We start from the raw sequence: 22,939 nt of genomic DNA, 5'->3' as shown, positions 1-22,939 counted from the left end.
ATTCCATCATGGTCGGAGCGGAAGGGAAATCGATCAAGTGAGATTACGAATGAACTGCAATGGGAACTGTACGTATGATAAGTGCACGTTTAATGAATACATTGTTTTAATTTTGATATTTGCATTTTCTCCCAATTCCGCTTACGAACTTAGTATCAGAAAATAACCACACTTCTCGTTCTTTGTGCATGTGCCTCGAAGCTTACTTTTTTTGCGCGCTACAGTCATACTCTATTATTTCGCGAGTTTGTAAGCGAGGAGATTACATCCTTTAAAATATTTTTTTACGAATTTCTTCAGCGCCACAGGGCTAGTATTGCAGTCAGCCATGAACTTAAAAGCAGTAGTAAGAAACATTCGTTCTGTCGAATACGGCACCGTATTTCGATCTCTCACCACTTCAAATGAAAGGAGCCATTTTTTTCTAAACTGGAGGACAAGAAAATTGCTCAGACGAAAATATTATGGTTTATTAAGGTTGCCAGACGTTCCGATTTTCCGGGACAGTTCCGGTTTCAGGTTAAGGAAATCTATGTACCGAAAAATACTTCGGGGCAGCAGTTTGTCCCGGATTTCGAATTTCAGATAATTATTCTCGTACACTGTATTTTTTTCCAAATTCTTGCATGGACCTATATTTCAACTTCGGTTGTTAAGCAAGATAACTAAAGTTTTTATCACGGTTGACAAGAGTTCCTGAAGGAGTATTCTTGAGCGGTAAAATCACTGAAGCGTTTGTTTTCAAGTGAACTTAAAATGCCAAAATGGAAGTGTCCATTCCAAGAAAAATATTCAGATGAATGGCTCGCCATAAAATGAAGTGACTAGGAAGTAGAATGTGGAAGTTATGATGCGTTTCTATGGCACACGGGGGGAGAGCTGACATTAAGGATCATTAAGCAGCGGAAAGCATAATCACACTTGTACTCTGTAAGCATTTAAAAAAGGATAGTTATTTTGTTTCAAATTCATTTAAATAGGGCAAATTAGTAACAGCAACGGAATTAGCAACGCGCTATTATACCGTTAAACATCAAATGTCTTTTGAATCAGTGGGCAGTACTAGGCTAAGCTTCAAACGTTTTTTAATGATTCCAAAGCACCAAAAACTGTGACGTTGGGCAGAACAAAATCAACAGCAATAGTGAAATCAGTGTTACCGGGTGACAGTCAAACAAATACGTGATGATTATCACAATACCGAGAAAATATTTCCATTAATTAATTTACTTTTGAAGCTTAAGAGAAGTTCCCTGGTTTGCCCCAGTTTCTGCTCCCCAAATTACGTCCATTTTCAGTCAGTGTAAGAGGAATGTCCCGGTTGGACGTACAGAAATTTTGGCAACTCTATCCCATGAAGGCCTCAAGTTGGTACTTGGTGGGCAGTTGAGCTGCTGTTCAGAAACTACATGACGTGTGAAAATAAACTTCTGCATACCTAGTTCAAATGGTTGTACGACTGAACATGGAAAACTCCAGAAAACGGTAACATGGACTTGGGCACCTCGTTCATAGAACATAAAATTACGTACACTTCTAAATAAGCTTAACAACGGTAGCTTAACATTAATACATCTGGAACTAACCCCGATTATTCCAGATCTGTACGGTAGTATGTACCACTCGTCTAAACTTCCCTAGTAAGCCCTCCTTCCTCGTATATAGTACTGTGACCAACAGCGCTCAGTTAAATGAAAACGTAGGCTTCCGCGGCCGTTGTCACAGTCAATAAAATTCGAGGCTGTATTGTCATTTAGAAAATTCCGACGTTTCGGCGACCGTTGCAACGCGCCTTCTTCAGGTTCTAGGCGCTACAGTCTGGAACCGAGCGACCGCTACGGTCGCAGGTTCGAATCCTGCCTCTGGCATGGCTGTGTGTGATGTCCTTAGGTTAGTTAGGTTTAATTAGTTCTAATTTCTAGGCGACTGATGACCTCAGAAGATAAGTCGCATAGTGCTCAGAGCCATTTGAGCCTTCTTCAGGGTGTATTGCAGTTAGCAATTACTGACAGCCCTCTGTTGTCAATGAATTGTAGGAGCACAGTGTCTGTGTCTGATGTCTGTCGCCCGCTCCTGCCCCACTGTACCAACTTCCAGCTGCTTATCGCCTGCTCTTCTCCACTGCACCTCGTAACTGCGATTGTGTGACTGCTGCGACCAACTTACGGTAGGACTGAAGGCTTACGGCACCCCTCTCTACTTCAGTTGTCCTATAGTCAATCCGGCTCGTTCCCCAGAATAAGGCAAAAAAAAATGATTAGTCCATAAAATTTCGGGCGAACTGGCAGATATCTGCGACGCCAACTGGACACACAACGCATGTGCCGGCGCCGTCTTAAATATTGTGAGCTCAGAGTATCCTCACAAGTATTCACGTATAGATGATCATAAGACAGCGCCGAAATATCGTGGCAGCAAGTTGCAGATTTCCGGAATTTCCGCCGAAATTTTATGGAAAAATCTGCAAGCAAGGAAAGTATTAAATCTCACACAAAATGATTTCTCATGTAATTAGTTTGTAATTATTAATGATCATTCGTAAGTATTTTACACTTTTTCCGCCCCAGAAAGCTGTCCGTACTAAAGATTTTTTACGCTGCTTTATTTGAAATAACCACAATATACTATTTGCAGTGATTCAAGAATTTCGGTGCCTCATGACAACCGTCTGTTGCGATTGGCGACCCGTATCTGTTAAGAGTGAATTCCGACTTTTCTGTCAGCTTCTGTTATCTTGCCCACATTCAGTACCGTCAACATCCAGCAGTGAGCTGTTTAATACATCCAGCATTTGGCAATCTCTGTAGTTACACTTCGGTTAAGTGCGCACCAACTATCTGCGATAAATGGCACAGTCCCGTAAACGATTAATCAGTTGTACAAGGACGTTGAAAAACGCTGCATACGATACACAACTTCATAAAAATTCGTGACAAAATCTGTCAATCCACACTCCGTTACTCACCGCGCACCGCGAATTAATGACCGGATTTTTGGTACCTGTTTCAAGGAACAAATCTTTTAACTGTCGAATAATGACACGGTAGAGACTACACTGTATTTTCTTAGTTCCTCAAAGCTGTGCGTTATTAATGAGAGGAAATTGATTTGCTGAACTACTTATACTTGCGCAGGTTTCAATATATTTAACAGTTGTGATTGGTCAACTATAAGAGAGTTTAGTACGAAGCATGGCTCTAGTAAAGACGACCCATCGTTAATACTGCGCTTACTCGGCAGGATATCGGATCAATCTTTACTGTAATTACGTAAGTCTGGTAGTTATGTCGACAGGCCCTTCGAGTAACTCCCTTAAACGACGTCGCGGCGAGCTGCTAATGTGCCAGCACAAGAAATATTTATTTTTACATAGTTAATTAATTCTTCCCTCAAACGAAATCTTTATGCTAAGGGCGTATATGCATTTATATCGGTATACTGGTCTCCAACGGGTGTAGTTTACTTATTGTTGGCGAAAGAAAGACAATCCCCGTCTTTCGTATCTTTTGTCATGCTGTAACTGTAAGTGAAGGCTCGGCTTTACGGCATATTGTGCCGCAACATTAGCTTATGGGATGAAATACTATTCAACCCCCCCCCCCCCCCCCGCCTTAAATGGGCACACTGATTGATCCTTGCTCGTAATTCCCCGACACTGATCGTTTTGCTGTGCTGTGGAACGGGTACCGCGCTGATGCAAGTCACAGTAGTGCAGTGGTATGTTTGTGCCAGCCGGTTGTATGAAATCATCGCACACTGAGATGGGTCGCGTGGAGACGTAAAAGAATGGCAGACACCCTATTGTGTATCGACTTGCCCATAACCACACACTGAACTCCGTTGCCCAAACCGATGCAGATTGTCCAATTCATCCACAAGGAAGAGTATGGTCGTCGCAGCTGTGCCATAGGGCGTAAGAACAGTGGTCGAGAAACGATCAAAACAGAGTGTCACATCAGTTTCAAACCAAACAGAATTCGTGGCTATCAGTGAATGCAGATCTACCTAAATACCGCGAAGAAAACATTTCGTGGCTGGTTCCTCGTAAAAGACCGCTCTCACGGAGACACGTAATACTGCGCTTTTCCAATGGGCCAAACAACAAAGAAGCTGCACATTAGCTAACGAGGTGTTTACGGTCACCTGCCAAGTCGCGATTTTGCCTCTTTTTCGATGTGTTTAGTCCGCAATGTGTAGAGGGTGTCGCTCGAGCAACAAGTGGTTTTGCGATGCTTTGGGACTGTTTTCGTGCCATGACTAGCGCTCTCTCCGCGCCCTCTCTTCCTCTTCGAATTGAGGCAATTGTGAAGGCTAGGCCCCGTGGGAGTGAATATGCTTTTCTGCACAGTCTGTCCCAATATCTTCGAGGGAACAAACTTCAAAATTATGTTCACTGCGTATACCGAACGTTCATCAACTCAAAAGCCAGGAAACACAGAGGTCTTGGGATACAGGTGGTATGTATGTATGTCTATTAGCCGTAATTCCAGCTGTGCATCAGTATTTCTTCACCGAAATGTCAATACATTGTCCAAAATCGCACCACCGATGGAAGCAGAGATTTTCATCATCTTCTTCTTCTTTCAGAAAGTACCGAGGTTCAAAACTCTCAGAACTGTTTACTCACTCTGCAAGGAAAAAGACAAAATAAAACGGAAGTGCTCACCTCCTTCGTCCATGGACCCTTGACGAGCTCCGGATTGACGACTTTCTGCCAGCGCTGCTGGCACTGCACGTCCGACCGGTCAGGGAAATGTTTCGCGATTATCTCCCAGCGCTCACTGTACACTTCCACCAGCTGCTTCAGCCGGGAATCCTGGAACATAAGGCACCACGCCACTGTTTAACACACGTTATGTATAACACAATGGTTCACAGATCAGAGGGCGGAAGACGGCCGCAGAAATTCTTTCGACATAGGGGAAGGAACTGGGGTGGGCAATAAACGTAAGTCGGAATTGCACACGTAAGGTTATGTAGAACTGAAGCCAGAAATAATTCTTATAACACACATATACAGTCTCAAAATATTTAGACTAAATATGATGAATTTCTTCAAATAATGATTGCGAAGCAAATTAGCAAATAAAATTACGTACAAGGCGAAACTGCAGACACGCAGTACCCTCACACCTAAGTTACTTCTGCATAAACATGGTCCCCCAACTGCTTTGTGCAGCAATACGAGAATATTTAACGTTAAAGGATGTAACTGCAAGGGCTGTATTGTTACTGGACAATGCACCATCGCATCCGAATGAACTTGTTCTGAAACTGGATGATGCTATGATATTTGTAAAATATTTACCTCCTAATGTGAGCCTTAATTCTGCCAATGGATCAGGGTGTCATTGCTGCCATGAAGAAAATGTATAGAAAAAATCTGACATAAAAGCTTATTGATGAGGGGAGCAATCATTAAACACTTAGAAAACAACTGACTGCACCACACGCAATTTATGAAGTGTCGAAGGCGTGGTGCAACATAGAACAATCGACTGTAACCAAGTATTGGAAAAACATTAACCCTGAAATTGATGAAATTAGTGATTCCGATGGCGGAGAAGACTGCCCACTAGCAACATTAACTGTTGTTTTGGAAACTACTGCAGGTTGTGAAACTGTTACAAATAAAATATTTCTCAATGGACCGCACAGAGCCGGGTCATGATATGTTGAGTGACTATGCTATTGTTCAGCAACTACCCGAGGACAAGCCGAGCAGGTGAATGACAGTGATGAAGATAACATTCCTCAATTCCAGAAACAGGAATCAGTCATACGTCATTTTTTGTTTTTGAGCAACTCAAACTTCACCGTGTTCTTTCATTGCGGGTTATTCGCGGCTTTCGAGTTCCTAAATACCGCGGATAAGCGACAGTAAATTGCACTTGAAATCATTCCCGTTGCACGTAAGTACTACCTCTTTGAAACAAACTTACAAAACTTTCAGTAACTTACAAGCTGTGTCTATATATCTTTTTAATTCTTTTTTCTCCTCTGAGGGTGGCTCCATTCATTTACACACAATAGTGGATTTCTGTTACACGTAACATCGAGAACACATCCGACACGTTTCACATACCAGTGGCTCTTGTCGAACAAGACGTGAGAATCATTCTCTAGTGATCCCTTTTTGTCCTCATACATAGCCCAAAACTGCGTTTACCTACGATTTTATTGGTATATATTACGCTGGAGAATTCGCGAAGACAACAGCTTTCACCAAGCATTAATGTATCTCAACCGTGCCAACAGATAGCTCGGGTGTCTACTCAAAGCAAACATACTCCGCTTACACGCCACTGAAACATGAGTAACATAATAATTTGGCCTACTGTAACTTCGACTCTGTCGACGAAAATGTACTGTTTCGTCAATACCTTGTTATTTATGTCAAAGAAAAAATAGACTCTGCTTCGCCATGACTTCGAAATTATGGTTTACACACATACTAAAAAAACTTATCCGTGTCTCATGTAAGCAAATTCGAACACTGAAAACGCAAACTCTAACGTGGAAGAAACAAATCCTTTAGAAAGCTATCGAGAACTGAAAATGCTGAACACTGCATGAAGACTGCTGAGAGCATCTAAAAGCAGTCGCCTCAACTATTGCACCTAATTCCTATTCCCACTACTAGAATAACCAACCAAGAGGATACTGGATGGAACTTAGGCACAATACTTTGCACACAGGGCCTTAATTTTATGATCAAATCACAGCCTACATCATATATCTTTTACTATTACGATTGTAATTAGGTCATTTTCAGATTATAAAACATTAAATAGCCTGCACCAGCTGTTGCTGGTGATAGCAAACATCCTCTCCATATTTTACATGTGAAGATCGCCTAATTTGGGCGAAACTGGATGTATCAATCAAAAATACGTGATGTGGACTGTTCTTCTTTCACAGACGTATAAAACAGTTTATTTTCTCCTGGCGACACAATGCCGCCTTGCAAACTTCAAATTTGTTTTGTAAACATCCCCCAGGCTGTGGGTAAGCCAAGTCTCCGCTGTATTCTTTCTTCCAGGAGTGTTAGTCTTGCAAGTTTAGTAGGAGACATTCTGTGAAATTTGGAAGGTAGGAGACGAGACACTGATGGAGGTAAGAGCAGTGAGGACGAGTCGTGAGTCATGGTTGGGTAGTTCATTCGGTAGAAGCACTTGCCCGCGAAAGGCAAAGGTCCCAATTCGCGTCTCGGTCAGGCACAAAGTTTTAATCTGCCAGGAAGTTTCAAATTTGTTTTTTATAGGAGGTAGTTCGCATGCCGCTCTTCTGGTTGGGTTTTCACGAGCCTTGAAGACAAGGCTACTCCATTCCGAGTCTTGCTCCTCCACGGCTGAGAGCAGTATCCGTCCAATGCTGGTACACACTACTATTCGTATCAAACTTCACCAGAGCCCGATTAGCAGCCACTTTTGAGCGTTCCTGCGACCCACAAAGTCCCCACACTGAATGATACGGAGAAACAGTGTGATTAACCCCGAAGAATACCTAAATTATGGCGAGAGAGAGTTGCTCTTTACGGAATGAGTTTAGAGAGTGAACTGGTAACAAGTACTAAAGACAAAAACAGACTTCTTTGTGCGGAAACTGTAAGCGATAGAGTGTTTCCATTATTTATTTTAGTGCAACTGAGGAAGATGGGAAAACGGCAACGAGGTATATGAACGGGGCAAAAATGCGTTTCCCAAGCATAAGAAGCCTATCTTGGAACAAAGCAATTACCAAAAAAGTTGAAAAGACGTATATGAGAGACACTATCTACCCATGTTAAGTTACGTTGCAGAAACACGGATACTGACGGAGATAGCCAAAAGCAGAATACAATACGGGGAATAGAGTTCTTAAGGAGTGGAACTGGTGTGACTAGATTGGTAGAGAAATAAAAGAACGCTCGTGGGGTACGTAACTAAAACGAGTAGATGGAAATGTAAAGGATAAGGGGAAAGGAGGAATGCAGAGGACGAGGAGAACATGGGATGATCGAGGATGACAGAATAAAAAAAAAAGGTTTGTTTTTCAGTGCTAGAAACTGTTTAAAATGATTTCTCACATATCGTATCTGAAGAAAAACGTGTGTTTGATTTTTCAGGTTTTCTGTATTTCGGCCGGTTGATTACTTAACTCAGTGCACCTGATGCTAGCGGGAGAATGACTATTCACAATGAAAATTTAGCTGAAATAACACCTTGTAAGTTAAAAAAGGTAAAAAAAGAAAGAAAGAAAAATGTGTAAATGAAGCGTCGGGGGAACTCCGTGGGACTGATCGAGTAAGATGTTTGTTGCCTGTTACGAAGGTTGAAACGCCCCAAAACTAGCGAAATGCAGGACGACCTGCAGAGAACCTACTCGAGTCACTGACAAGCACAACGAAGACTCTGACTGCTATACATTTTATACGCAGCAGCCATGTGTGTGTGAGATGTATGAATGTGTGTGTTTTCTACTTCGAAAGAACATCTTTTGGTGGAAAACTTGAATGTATAGCAGTCTTTTCTTTGTGCCTGTCTGTGTCTCAACCGTTCTATATACACTTTAAAAAGTTACATGTACAGACACAAACAATTACTATTTCAGAGAAACAGAATCGTATATTCACAAACTGAGGAAGTCAATAGCGCGTTGGTCCACCTCTGGCACTTATGAAAGCAGTTTTCGGCTTGACATTCATTGATAGAGTTGGTTGGATGTCCTCCAAAGGAATATCGTGTCAAATTGTGTCCAACTGGCGAGTTAGATCGTCAAAATCTCGAGCTAGATGGAGGGCTTGCCCAAAATGCTCCAAACAGTCTCAATTGGGGAGAGATCCGGTGACCATGCTGGCGAAGGTAGTAGGGTTTGGCAGCCAAGAAGCCAAGGCGTATTCGGGCGGACATTATCTTGCTGAAATACACTCCTGGAAATGGAAAAAAGAACACATTGACACCGGTGTGTCAGACCCACCATACTTGCTCCGGACACTGCGAGAGGGCTGTACAAGCAATGATCACACGCACGGCACAGCGGACACACCAGGAACCGCGGTGTTGGCCGTCGAATGGCGCTAGCTGCGCAGCATTTGTGCACCGCCGCCGTCAGTGTCAGCCAGTTTGCCGTGGCATACGGAGCTCCACCGCAGTCTTTAACACTGGTAGCATGCCGCGACAGCGTGGACGTGAACCGTATGTGCAGTTGACGGACTTTGAGCGAGGGCGTATAGTGGGCATGCGGGAGGCCGGGTGGACGTACCGCCGAATTGCTCAACACGTGGGGCGTGAGGTCTCCACAGTACATCGATGTTGTCGCCAGTGGTCGGCGGAAGGTGCACGTGCCCGTCGACCTGGGACCGGACCGCAGCGACGCACGGATGCACGCCAAGACCGTAGGATCCCACGCAGTGCCGTAGGGGACCGCACCGCCACTTCCCAGCAAATTAGGGACACTGTTGCTCCTGGGGTATCGGCGAGGACCATTCGCAACCGTCTCCATGAAGCTGGGCTACGGTCCCGCACACCGTTAGGCCGTCTTCCGCTCACGCCCCAACATCGTGCAGCCCGCCTCCAGTGGTGTCGCGACAGGCGTGAATGGAGGGACGAATGGAGACGTGTCGTCTTCAGCGATGAGAGTCGCTTCTGCCTTGGTGCCAATGATGGTCGTATGCGTGTTTGGCGCCGTGCAGGTGAGCGCCACAATCAGGACTGCATACGACCGAGGCACACAGGGCCAACACCCGGCATCATGGTGTGGGGAGCGATCTCCTACACTGGCCGTACACCACTGGTGATCGTCGAGGGGACACTGAATAGTGCGCGGTACATCCAAACCGTCATCGAACCCATCGTTCTACCATTCCTAGACCGGCAAGGGAACTTGCTGTTCCAACAGGACAATGCACGTCCGCATGTATCCCGTGCCACCCAATGTGCTCTAGAAGGTGCAAGTCAACTACCCTGGCCAGCAAGATCTCCGGATCTGTCCCCCATTGAGCATGTTTGGGACTGGATGAAGCGTCGTCTCACGCGGTCTGCACGTCCAGCACGAACGCTGGTCCAACTGAGGCGCCAGGTGGAAATGGCATGGCAAGCCGTTCCACAGGACTACATCCAGCATCTCTACGATCGTCTCCATGGGAGAATAGCAGCCTGCATTGCTGCGAAAGGTGGATATACACTGTACTAGTGCCGACATTGTGCATGCTCTGTTGCCTGTGTCTATGTGCCTGTGGTTCTGTCAGTGTGATCATGTGATGTATCTGACCCCAGGAATGTGTCAATAAAGTTTCCCCTTCCTGGGACAATGAATTCACGGTGTTCTTATTTCAATTTCCAGCAGTGTATAAGCCCATGATGGCTTGCCACTCAAGGGTAAAAAAAGGGGGCGTAGCGTATCGTCGACGTACCGCTGTCCTGTAAGAGTGCCGCAGATTGCAATCAAAGGGTCCTGCTATGAAAGGAAATTGCACCCCATACCATCACTTTTGGCTGTCGGGCCGTATGGCGGGCGACAGTCAAGTTGGTATCGGGGCGTCTCCAGACACGTCTTCGCTGGTCATCAGGGCTCAGATCAAATCGGAACTTTTCATTGAAGACAATCCTACTCCAGTTAATGAGATTCCATGCCGAAGACGTGCCTAGAGACGCCCCGGACAGCGGTGGGATGCCAACCTGGATGTTGCCTGCCATATGGCCCAAGAACAATGGGTGACGGTCTGGGGTGCCATTTCTTTTCATCCCTTTTGGTTGTCATCCGCGGCTCGCTCATAGTATAGCGGTACGTGGACGATATTCTACGCCCCGTTTTGTTGCCCTTCATGCCAAGCCATCCTGGGCTTACATTTCAGCAAGATAATGCCCGTCCGCTCACGAAGAGTTTCTACTGCTTGCCTTCGTGATTGTCAAACCATACCATGGCAGCGTGGTCGCTGGATCTCTCTCCAACTGAGAACGTTTGGTGCGTTATCGGCAGGGCCCTTCAACCAGCTCGAGATTTTCACGACCTAACGCGGCATTTGTACAGAACTTGGCACGATATGCCTCAGAACATCCAATAATCCCTCCATTAACGACAAGCCGAATAACAGCTCGCCCACGAGCCAGATGTGTACCAACGCTTTATTGACTTGCTCAATCTGTGAAGCTATTTATCTTGAATAAATCATCCAACATGTGCATCATATCTATTTCCGTCCCAATCGGGTAATTCTTTCGTGGTGTTCGCTTTTTTTCCCTTGGAGTGCATATAATTCACAAATTCTGACGTTGGATAATGAAGGACATGACCACACGGCGGGTAATAAAATGGGGGAGAGCCGTGAAGTGCGATTTCCCCATCCGCCATCTGTGCACCTTGGAGCGCTCGTGCTAGTAGCGCGCCGCCGCTCTCACGGCTCCAAAGCAAGGCAGGTACAGGTCCCATCGGACACAATGGCTGGAAGCTCTGCCCGGCGGGCAGGTAAGCAGCGCCCTGGAACTTGTGTCGCGATAGCAACTGGATTTATCCCCATCCCCCCACCCCTTAGGCTCGTGAATCGAACCAGGACCGGAAAGGGTACGCACATCCTATACTCTATACATATGTATGTTTCCACCCTTCCTTCCGTCCTTCCTAATTCGCTTACATACAGCTACAGGGGTGTCCAAGGGTCAGATTTCAAAAGGGTCGCTGAAATGTTACAAGGGCCCGATTGCACAGTTCGCATCCGTCCAGTAGTTTAGTAAATAGCAATTGCATGCACGGTTTGCTTCAATTTGTCTGAAAAAATTCCAATTTCAAATGCACTACTAACACTTGCCATGTGCGCCAAGATCACTGGAGGTAGACTGAGTCCAAGACTAATACTAGTTATGGGACTAGACGCATTCTTGTTTAGTTTAATTGTATCTCGATGTATCTTCTATTTCATAACCTCTCCTACAGTATGGCTGGAGCTTTCTAAGTCACTCAGAATTGAAAGTGGGCTCGACAAAACGTTGCGACAGGACTACCTGACATTTGTTTTTCAATATAGTCAGAGTTTATTTCAGTTACTGTGTATTACTGATCCGTAGATTTCTCTCTGCCCCCTTTCTTTAACTTCATCAATTTCGGCAACTAAAGACTAATATCTCCACATTCCAGAAACAGAAGATTAACAGGTGAGTGCAACTTTCTGTCTGATAGGGAACAGTAGTGGTACATTCCTCGAATCTATCCACGAATCTATCCAGTCATTACAAACGTAACGACAGACAAGTTACCATATCTGCTCCGTCACTAGAAGTGGATGACTGGGAACGAGTGGTCTGGACTGATGACTCGTGCTGGATCCTGTGGCAATCCGATGGAAGGTTTTATATTTGTTCAATTCATGGAGAATATCACGTCATATAATGTGTAGTGGTTGGTTGGTTGATCTGGGAGAGGGGACCAAACATTGAGGTTATCAGTCCCTTCGGATTAGCGAAGGGTGGGCAAGGAAGTCGGCCGGGCCCTTTCAAAGGAACCATCCTAGCACTTCCCTGAAGCGATTTAGGGAAAACACGGAAGACTCAAATCAGGATGGCCGGATGCGGGTTTGGACCGTCGTCCTCCAGAATGTGCATGTGTAGTGTCAATAGTGAAGTACAGAGGAAGTGGTGTTACGGTACAGCAGTGTTTTTGGTTGTTAGGTTGTGGTCCCGTTAGTGCACTTAAAGAACGCTCAATACGGAAGGATGTGAATACATTCTACATCATTTAGAGCGTACAGCAAAGGTAAAGTTCACAGTTTAGAGTCATGATTGTTTTTATCAGCACCGCATCAATAAAGCAGTATCACTGGGGCAATGGTGGAGAGTAAAAATTCCTGACATGGACTGGTTTGCCAAAGTCCCGACTTGAACTCAATGGAACATCTTTGAGATGAAATAGAAAGCCGACTTCGCTCCAGACAGAGGAAGAATGGTCTTCCATTCCTCCACAGATCCCGGCACCGCACTAAGAGTGTCCAGCAGAGTTAATCCGTGATAGAGGCGAAGAGTGGACATCCTTACTAATAAGTGTCAGGAACTATCTTGGTCAGAGTGTAGTGGTCCCTCAATGTACCATATTATTACAAACAACTTTTGGTGGTTTCGCAATGCCATTCTTTAATTCACCGTTATCTTCTCTGACTACTAACAGGATCTGCGCTTGAACAACATTCAACACGTTACCGTGCTGGTTAATCTTGCTTCATTCAGTATAAGACAATGTGAGGTCAAATCGCGCCTCTCAAATCAAATGAAGCAGCCAGTGTTAAAGCAATTATTCTAACAGTTTTCTCTAAATCTGTTAAAAGGGAAATACATAATGACGACAGGGAAAAAATATAACTACTTCCTGAAAAGAGCAACATCAAAAATGACTTATCGAAACCCATACATCAACGGTTTCATTTTGTTTAACGAACTAACGACTGTCTGAGAACATGCATGGGAAATTATTTTAACACAAAATTAATCCTTTTTATGGTAGAAAAAGTTTACATTCAGTTAATGAATTTTAAGACACTGCTTGTGACATGAACCAGTAGCCTATCAACTGCAAAACCGATACAAGATACAATCTCTAATATGTAATGATACTATTATTTCTTACGTTTTCAAAAGCCATCACTGTGATGACGACGTTGGGGCGCTCAACTGCGCGGTCATCAGCGCCCGTACAAAGTCCCAATTTTTTCACAGAACAATTTCTTTCACAGTCCAATCCAGCCACTATCACGAATGATGAGGATGATGATGAAATGGTGAGCACAACACGAACACCCAGTCCCTGGGCAGAGAAAATCCCCAACCCTGCTGGGAATCGAACCCGGGACCTCCATCACTTTGATGACTCTCTACACAGAAAATGTAAATAAACAAATAGGTATCATCTGTCAGTAATATCTGGTATGATTCCAACACACTTTAGCAATACTCGAGGATGTTTTCAGATCGCTGAATTGTCGTGAATAATTGGGTTTGAATTTTTTTTTAAACATGTGCACTAAACGTATGACGTAAGCACTAAACAGTGTGTTGTATTGTAGCAAACGTTGGTAGCGAGCCAAAACCGGTGCATAACTGTCAGAGTCATTCGATTTCTGGCGTTACAGCTATTCCCGTCAGCCACGTCGTCCGGTCTTTGTAAAGCGCTTTTCCACTAGCACATAAACTTTCGCAAGTCGTTGGCAGAAGTTACTACTATAAGTCATTTGACGTGGAAACAATCTCAGCACGTCGACGTCCGTGAGTTCCGTTTACTTGCAGGGGCAGCTTCCACAAGTTAGTACAGACAGTATCCTGCCGCAAGTATCTGCCGAACTTGCCAGTTACTGTTAGTTTTTCTCACACTTGCATAAGTTTTGTGTATTCAATACCAGTACAATGTCAGTGAGGAACAGGAGAGTGGAACAAAGATTGACGTACCGAAACTAATGTACTGAGGGAACCCGTAAACATACATATTTAACTACCGTCAGCCACGGAAGTGCGAATAAATTAACAGATCGTTTTGTTTCACCAGAATGGAAAGTGGAATGGCACTAGGGAATTATTTAAATTTTAGCTGATTTTTAATCTTTGCCATAAACATTAATGCATTACGTTTGTAACGCATAATGTTTGCAAAAATCGAACAGTACTCAATAGGCGGTCTCTTTGTGATACAGTCCACCCCGATAGCTGAGTGGTCAGCGCGGCGGTCTGTCAGGCCAAGGGGCTCGAGTTCGATTCCCGGCTGGGTCGGAGATTTTCTCCGCTCAGGAACTGGGTGTTGTGTTGTCCTCATTATCATTTAATCATCATCATCAGTGGAAGACAACGGGAAACCACCACTGGAATCACTTACGTAGACGCTCATGCGGAGGACCTCCTTGACGTGGTTTCCCCCATGACAAGACCAGCCGTAAGGCAGAACACAAAGTTTTTTATGATACAGCTTGCAGCATTTTTGTAACCTGCTTTCGAACATTTTATTGTACTACAGACAAAAGATTTTTGAAGACTGCATAAAGGTTTTAATCTGAGCGAAGCCCTCTCATTAAAATTCACGGAATAGTGTTTCTTGATAAATACGTACACCTCTGTATCCAATTCTTCACCAAAACATTTCTTCTTTTTCTTAACTTTTTGATTTTCGTCATGATTTTTCTTCAGTAATAATAATAATGAAGCAACAACGATGGTGGCTGCCCTCGTTTTTAGCACGACAATGTAAGCATCCACTTGCCGATCTCACGACACGGTTCTAGAGGAAACACTTCTGCAAGTACTTGCGGCCAGTTACAAGCTGCCCGAGCGACTTTCAAACTCTAGCTGCTGCTAGTCGCGCAAGAGAGAAAAAAAAGGGGGATTACATCATCACTGGAAGACGCTTCTTGGAGGAGCAAGGCGGCAACGGTCTGCGAAAGCAGTTGTGGTCAGCCCTTGGACGCCCTACGAATGGGGTAACTGTGTGTATGCGCGGAGGGCCCTGGGGTTACGCGATCCCCCGGTGGGAAGCAGCAGAGGACGCGGAGTCGCGGGAAACGACGCACTTGGAGTAGCAGGGCGGCAACCCTTCAGGAGCCCCTGTACCAAAAGGAGCTCTCTGGCGCATTGTATTTCTTACAGGACGGTAGGGTGGGGCGCCCAGGCAAGCCCTTGGCCACTCGCGTTAAGAGGCTACAGCGGACGGATACTGCGTACAGCGGTTATCTTCTCCACCTGTTAACACTGGAGACGACAGCTCCTTTCCTAGCCCCACTTCGCGAGAATCGCTCGTGCAGCGAATAGTCCCGTGTGACTGGTAAACAGCGTATGTCACTCTTGTTTACAAAACGGGTAACATATCAGGAGCACTTATACACCACACCAACACCGCTTTTACATCAATATCGCTGACGTCCGTCTGTTGCAGGATCTTGAGAATATTCAAATATCTAATATATGGATATAGATGCACCATTGTAATAAGATCCATGATAATTTATGGGGTTCAGCATGGGGGAACAAAGTACAACAGATGGTGGTTGCTAAGGAGCTTCCCCAAGGTGCACAGACAGCGCAGCCATAACAGGCGGAATCAGCAACGATCCACCGCTGAGATGGAGAACATGCTGGACATGACCCCATTACACCTTTGGGTTACAGTGGTGGCAGCAGACTGGACATAAAGGTTAGAAACTAGAAAAAACTGGGAAATTTTGGAATCCCAGAAACCTGCACCAATATACACGGTGACTCCGTGATGATGTTGCAAACTTTTAGAGACGTTATCAATTTGGGGTAAGGAACCCTGGGCCGGAAACGGCAGTCGAAAGTTATAAGCGAAAATCGCTCTTAATATCCCTCACAGTGGAACACACATACCGCTACTATTGTTGCTAAGATTGTAGGATAGGCAGCTTTCTGAGGTGGTAGTATGAATCAAAAAATGAATAGTAACTACGCGCTGTAAAATGCATGCCTTACGATCTAAGATAATCGTTCATTTTCGCTACTGTGAAATTTACATCTCTTCTACTGAACAAGTGTCCATACCTCTTAACGTACCAGAATGCAAGTGCCCACACCTCTTAACGTACCAGAATGCATTTTAGAGTTCATATTTACAATTTTTTTCTTGTTTTGGTCCATACTGCCACCTCTGAAAGTTTCGCACCCTTGTATCTTAGCAAGAGTACCGATACATGTATTCAACTCGCTTGTAACTTTGAACTCGGTCGTTTCTGGACAAGGGTCCCCCACCTCAAATTGATACATTTAGCCTTCTACACAATCTCTGATAGTTTGTAACTTCATCAGGGAATCACTCTGTAACGAATGTCGCTTACCCGATTGACTTTACTAGACTTACAAGGAGATAACCATACAATAAACTCAATTTCGGCGAAGGAAACAGTGGGCCAAGATCACTTTTGTTTTGTCTCTCGGCATAAAAAGGTCAGTCAAGATGACATTCCACGACAATGACTGGCTTCTCGAAAACAAACAACACGTATTCCGAGAAAACGACAAGTGTGTGAAAAACAGCTTGTTTCATACGACAGCCCGCAAACAGATGCAGACGAACTAATGGATTCCCTATTCTCAGATTTCCGAAAGACATTCGACATTGCACCATATCGTCGACTACTAACCAAGATAGGTTCATACTTGGTATCTTCATAATATGAAACTTGCTAGCTAGAGGAATATTTGACTAATAGAACCCAATACGTCCCACTGGACGGCGACGCTGTTGAATACAGGACAGTGTTGTCTTTGGGCGACCGTATCGATTCTAGGCCGACTATGACAAACCTTAGTCTTAACTATAATATAAAGCAGCTGTCGTTTCGGTCACATTTATGATCACCCTTGTTGTACGTTTGTCGTTAACACTCCCAAAATTATGACATTCTGGAGGATTAAGAGTAAATATTGTCCCACTGTTGTAACTAAAAAACAAATTTGTCGAGGATTGCAAGTAGAGAAATTAGGCCCTTCTTTTAAATACATCATTCACGAAAATCAGTCAATATTTTCCTTGATGCCTAATTTTTCGTAGGTGAGGTAAAGTAAATGTTTAGGAGTAATACTCAGAAGTGCTATAAAATGGGACGATCACATAAAAGCAGTATTGGGGACGACGAATGGAAGACAAGATTTGTTGGAAAGCGTATGAGACAACCAATGCATCTGTGAAGCAAATCACACACAAGACGGTATCGTAACCAATTCTACAGTACTGTTACAGTGTTTGGAGCCCTAATGAAACAAGCATAACAACAAACATCAAACGAATTCACGCATATGCTTCTATGATCGTAACAGTTTATTGCAGCATATGTGAAAGTTTTACTGACATCCTGTGAAACTTAAGTGGGTATCCTTTGAAAAAAAGGCAACTTAGTTCTCGCTAAACCCTGTTGGATATCTTAAGAGAAACGGTAATCGAAGAAGACTGTGCGATCATTATCCTGCCACTATCATCATCTCACGTAGGGGTCATAAGAAGGGACATGTTGTGGTTATGTCATCTTACAAGGGAAGCTCCCCGCCCACCCCCTTCAGATTTAGTTATAAGTTGGCACAGTAGATAGGCCTTGAAAAACTGAACACAGATCAATCGAGAAAACAGGAAGACGTTGTGTGGAACTAAGAAAAAAATAAGCAAAATATACTAACTGAGTAGTCCATGCGCAAGAGAGGCAACATCAAGGATTGTGAGAGTTCCGGAGCGCCGTGGTCCCGTGGTTAGCGTGAGCAGCTGCGGAACGAGAGGTCCTTGGTTCAAGTCTTCCCTCCAGTGAAAAGTATACTTACTTTATTTTCGCAAAGTTGTGATCTGTCCGTTCGTTCATTGACATCTCTGTTCACTGTAATAAGTTTAGTGTCAGTGTTTTGCGGCCGCACCGCAAAACCGTGCGATTAGTAGACGAAAGGACGTGCCTCTCCAATGGGAACCGAAAACATTTGATCTCATGGTCATAGGTCAACCGATTCCTCCACAGGAAAACACGTCTGATATATTCTATACGACACTAGTGACGGCATGTGCGTCACATGACAGGAATATGTTGTCGACCCACCGAACTTGTACACTTGGCGAATGGGTAAAAAGGTTCTTCTACCTTGCCCGATTTAGGTTTTCTTGTGGGTGTGATAATCACTCCCAAAAAAGTGATGAAAACATAAGAGTTTGTCACATAAACTGCAACAAACGAATGCAACAGTTTCACAGTCGCACAGTTTTCCCTGTGCTCTGTCAAAACATGTTTTTTTTTCGTGTGTAGACCGTCAAATCCTGCATATGTCCAAGCAAATCTGAACATGTCCTGGAATTTTGGAGAGCGAAGTTGATTATGTGTGAGTGCCTGAACTTTGATAATTGACACATGATCACGTAAACAATACTGCTCTGTGTACCTGTGCTGCTTTGCAAAATCATAGAATCTTTTCACAAAGTATTTCACTTGCCGAAAACCAATCACATCTAACGGTTGCACAAGAGGTGTACAACCTGGAGGAATGGTAACACGTCCACTCCCACAATTCAATTGTACAAATCCTGATCCTTCTGTCCTGTATAGCTGGCAAGGAGTAAGGCAAGATCTTTGTCCGCGTAAGGAGCACTCGGGGGAAGACGTGAACCAAGGACCTCTCGTTCCGCCAAAGACCTCTCGTTCCGCAGCTGCTCACGCTAACCACGGGACCACGGCGCTCCTGAACACACACAATCCTTGATGTTGCCTATCTTGCGGATGGACTACTCAGTTTGTATATTTTGCTAATTTTTTTCATAGTTCCACACAACTTCTTCCTGTTTTCTCGATTGATCTGTGTTCAGTTTTTCAAGGCCTATCCACTGTGTCAACTTACAACTAAATCTGAAGGAGGTGCGATGGGGAGGTTCCCTTGTTAGCAGGCTTCGAGATAACAATTTTCCCCCTTTCAATACGCGAACGCAACAGGAAACAAAAATCGGTTACACTTGTACGATGCACCCTCCACCATTCCCTGTACAGTTGCTTGCAGGATACATATGTACATTTGCAGCAAGTAGATCCACAGATGGATTGCTTTTAAAACTGCCATGGCATCCTGGGCGCTTACTAGCTTCTCTCAGAGAATTCTGAACAATAAGAGCATAGAACTTCTTGATTTGATCAATCCACCTGCTCGCTGCTCTTCCCCTCGGTCTTTTGCCCTCGATCTGAGTGTCAATAATTATTCTCTCTACGTTTTCTCCACCTCTTCTCACAGTGTTGCCAAAGTTGGTTGACACAAAAAGAAAGCCAGGTGGAGATACCGAGTTGTTCAACGTACATCTTTCCTCACTTTCCACACCCATTCTATGCGCTGCTTTCTGCGCCAGCAGCACCAAAGCTCAAATTCATCGATACGCTGTTTGTCTATGGGTTTAAGGGTCCATGTCTCGAAATCATAAAAAAAGACGGAAAACACGAGTGTTTCAATAGGCCGGACCTTTGTGGTGTTCGTTACTGCTCTGTTCTGCTAGATCTTGGTGTGATGCTTCATAGCTACCAGCCTTAGCATGATCCGTCTCATCTTTACAGCTTCCCGTGCAGCTGATGGTTGACCCAAGATAGATGAAAAAATGCACCTCTTCCTTTAATCGAACTGCGAGTTCAATCTGTATTCCTCAATCAACTACCATTAGTCTGGACTTGCTGAGAGTGTGGTCCAATCCGTATTGTTGATGTATGTCTTTTACTTCTGTTAATAGTTCAATCAAGTTCATCTTCGCTGCTGGTTAAAAAACCCAACATAACCAGCGACTCGAAGGTTGGTAATACCCAATTGATAAATCTTCAAATGACGATGGATAACCGATGTTTTATGTTAAAATATGATTAACATTAGCAATTTAATAAAATAATATTTCATAAGGTTACGTCATTCATTGGATTCTACTTAAAACGTAGATCTTCCACCACTTTCCACATCCCAGACTTCTCTGTGACATCTAACGAAATATGACAAATGTAATAAAGTTGAAAAATTATTGCACTTTCTATGATGCCACAGCTCAATCAATATGGCCATCAATTTTCTCACTTTTTACTTTACCTCACCTACGGAAAATCATGCAGCCAGGGAAAATATCGACCGATTTTCATGAATGATGTGGTATTTAAAAGGAGTGGCTAATTTGTCTATTCACAGTCTTCGACAAATTTGTTTTCCAGTTACAACAGTGGGACAGTATTTACTCTTAATTCTCCAGAATGTAATAAATTTGGGAGTGTAAACGACAAAAGTACAACAAGAGTGATCATAAATGTTTTAAGACGAACCGGAGTGGGTTACCAATACGTCTCCAATTACTAATATCAAATCATTACACTTATCACGCATTAAAAGCAATGCTAAAAGCGTAAAACAGTGTTGCACTTGATTCTTGTAATGTTGGTCATTAACGATCCACAAGCACCTGGATATAGCGTAACTTCCAAAAAACCAATTTTTTTTCAGTTACTCACTATGTCTCATTTTGTCGAAACTTCACCTAACCTAACCACACGCTACTGATTGATTCGTGTAGTGTAATTTGGCATACCCCACGACTTTCGCCACTGTGAGCCACGCCCGCACAATGGCCAGCATTACACTTTCGAAATCTGGTTTCGCAACGTACTGTCTCCGTGTAAAATAGGCTTAATAAAGAAATGACTACTATATAATGGGCGTCTATCGGTAACATGGTTTGTGACTTTACGTGGAAATTGTTTCACACAGCTGCCGCCTACACTGGTCGCACAGTTCAATAATGGAGTTATGTAGAAACTCAAGTAGGATATCGAAAGCCGGCAATCGGGTACTGAAACAAACATGCGATTTCACTTAAGGCTGCTCTGCCGACCTGGACGACAGAGATGCGTATGTGGAGGAAACACGTAAAAAAGATTTGGAGAATATGTAACTCACTTGCCCTTCCAGCCAGTACTTTTCGTCCGCCCAGTTTCGTTTGGTAGTACCTGGCGTGTAAACAATAAAGAATTCAACAATAAGCCTTCTGTGGTTGATTAATAATATTACGGCAATTGTTAGTGGTTGTGCTGATTGACAGCTAAACTCTGCTCAACTAAGTTGAACCCTCGTATAAACAAATGTATTATTTCCCTTTGCTTAAGCACCTGGTGTCGGAAGTCCACTGGAAGTTCAAGGTACTTTGTTGTTATCCCAGTGCGAATGAAACTCAGAGAAACGTTAAAGAATCTAAAAAATTTCATGTTTCCAACTTATCACTGTGCAAACGTTGAACCCATGTAGTTCTTGGATCAAAAATCACTGGGCAATTTGTTTCGTTGTTATTAATCTCTGTTAACCTTTCCCAAAATCATAAGCGAAATATGTGTAGGAAAAAAAGAATTGTGAAAGGTACTTTCTGCGGTAGGAAAGAACGGCAGGGGGGCGTGCGCAACATTTTGCTGAAGTTCTGCCACGAGTACAGGATAACATCATTGTGGCTCTGGCTCCAGGCAGATGCAGTTAAGGCAGCGAATTCGCAGCCCTACGCGTTCTATATTTAGATGCGCAAAAACGAAAACAGGGTAGAGTAGGGAACGGAAAATGCTGCTGGTACGTACGCTATATATCGTCCACCATACCTGTACGGTCGTTCGCAAGGCACATGGATACGGATATTATGTGAAATCTGCAAATGCTCCGCAATGAGGTAGACAATTTCGTTCAAAACAAGCAAAAAGTACATCACATACGGATGCAAACACAGCTACAGTTAGTGAATAGGTCTTGCAACTATTTGGCGCCGCTGGTGAGTCGAGCGTATTGCGACAAGCTTTGCAGTAAGGCGGCATTTCCTGTCGCCCCCCAGAGATATTTCCGAGAAAGATCTGGGCACACACTGTATATACACTGGAGTGCGCCATGCTAGAGACACACCACCTCGTGAGGCGAAAAGAATTCCGAGCGAAATGGGGAGAAGCTGTTACGCAAAACCACAACTGGCAATCGCCTTGACCGGGCTCGTAACTACGCTCACATTTCTTTCGTATCAGTTTATAACAATTCGGACTGGCTATGCTTTGCGCAAAGTTCACACTTTTTTCTCCACTCTGGTCACGCAAACAATGCGATTTCGCTACATCATTTGAGATTTTTACCAATCAACAATTACAACTGCTGCACCACTTTTCTTTTTACATTTGCGTCTAAAAATGACCTCCACCCGTGGTGTCGGGCTGCAATGACTGCGGAACTGCAGTGTACGGGGAGCGCATGACAGTGCTTTGGCGTCCGTATGTTGCACTAACTATTTTAGATTCTCCATGTGGCAGGTATTACTTACGATTTACACATCCCGCCCAGCCCATCTTCCCACAAGAACCGGCTGCGCCAAGATTAAATCAGTCTCAGTAAACTAGCAATTAGTTAATTTTAGATTATTTTGTAACTTCAATTTTCACAAAAATGTTCACAAAAATGCCATTAAGAACGTCTAGTGATACGCA

General features: G+C 43.9%; 1 protein-coding gene across 4 annotated transcripts in view; it reads right to left on the bottom strand.

The window, feature by feature from the left end:
• Positions 1 to 22,939, bottom strand: part of LOC126483794 (myb-related protein B) — a 212,163-nt gene that overhangs the window by 43,519 nt on the left and 145,705 nt on the right. For all 4 annotated transcript variants that reach the window (XM_050106968.1, XM_050106969.1, XM_050106966.1 and 1 more), the window contains exon 3: positions 4,667 to 4,816. In XM_050106968.1, coding sequence (XP_049962925.1) covers positions 4,667 to 4,816 — 150 coding nt within the window. The remainder of the gene's footprint in view (positions 1 to 4,666; positions 4,817 to 22,939) is intronic.

The sequence above is a fragment of the Schistocerca serialis genome, chromosome 6 (genome assembly GCF_023864345.2).
Source record: "Schistocerca serialis cubense isolate TAMUIC-IGC-003099 chromosome 6, iqSchSeri2.2, whole genome shotgun sequence".
Lineage (NCBI taxonomy): Eukaryota > Metazoa > Arthropoda > Insecta > Orthoptera > Acrididae > Schistocerca > Schistocerca serialis.
The sequence above is the reverse complement of the archived record's forward strand: the minus strand, read 5'-3'. Positions and strand labels throughout refer to the sequence as shown.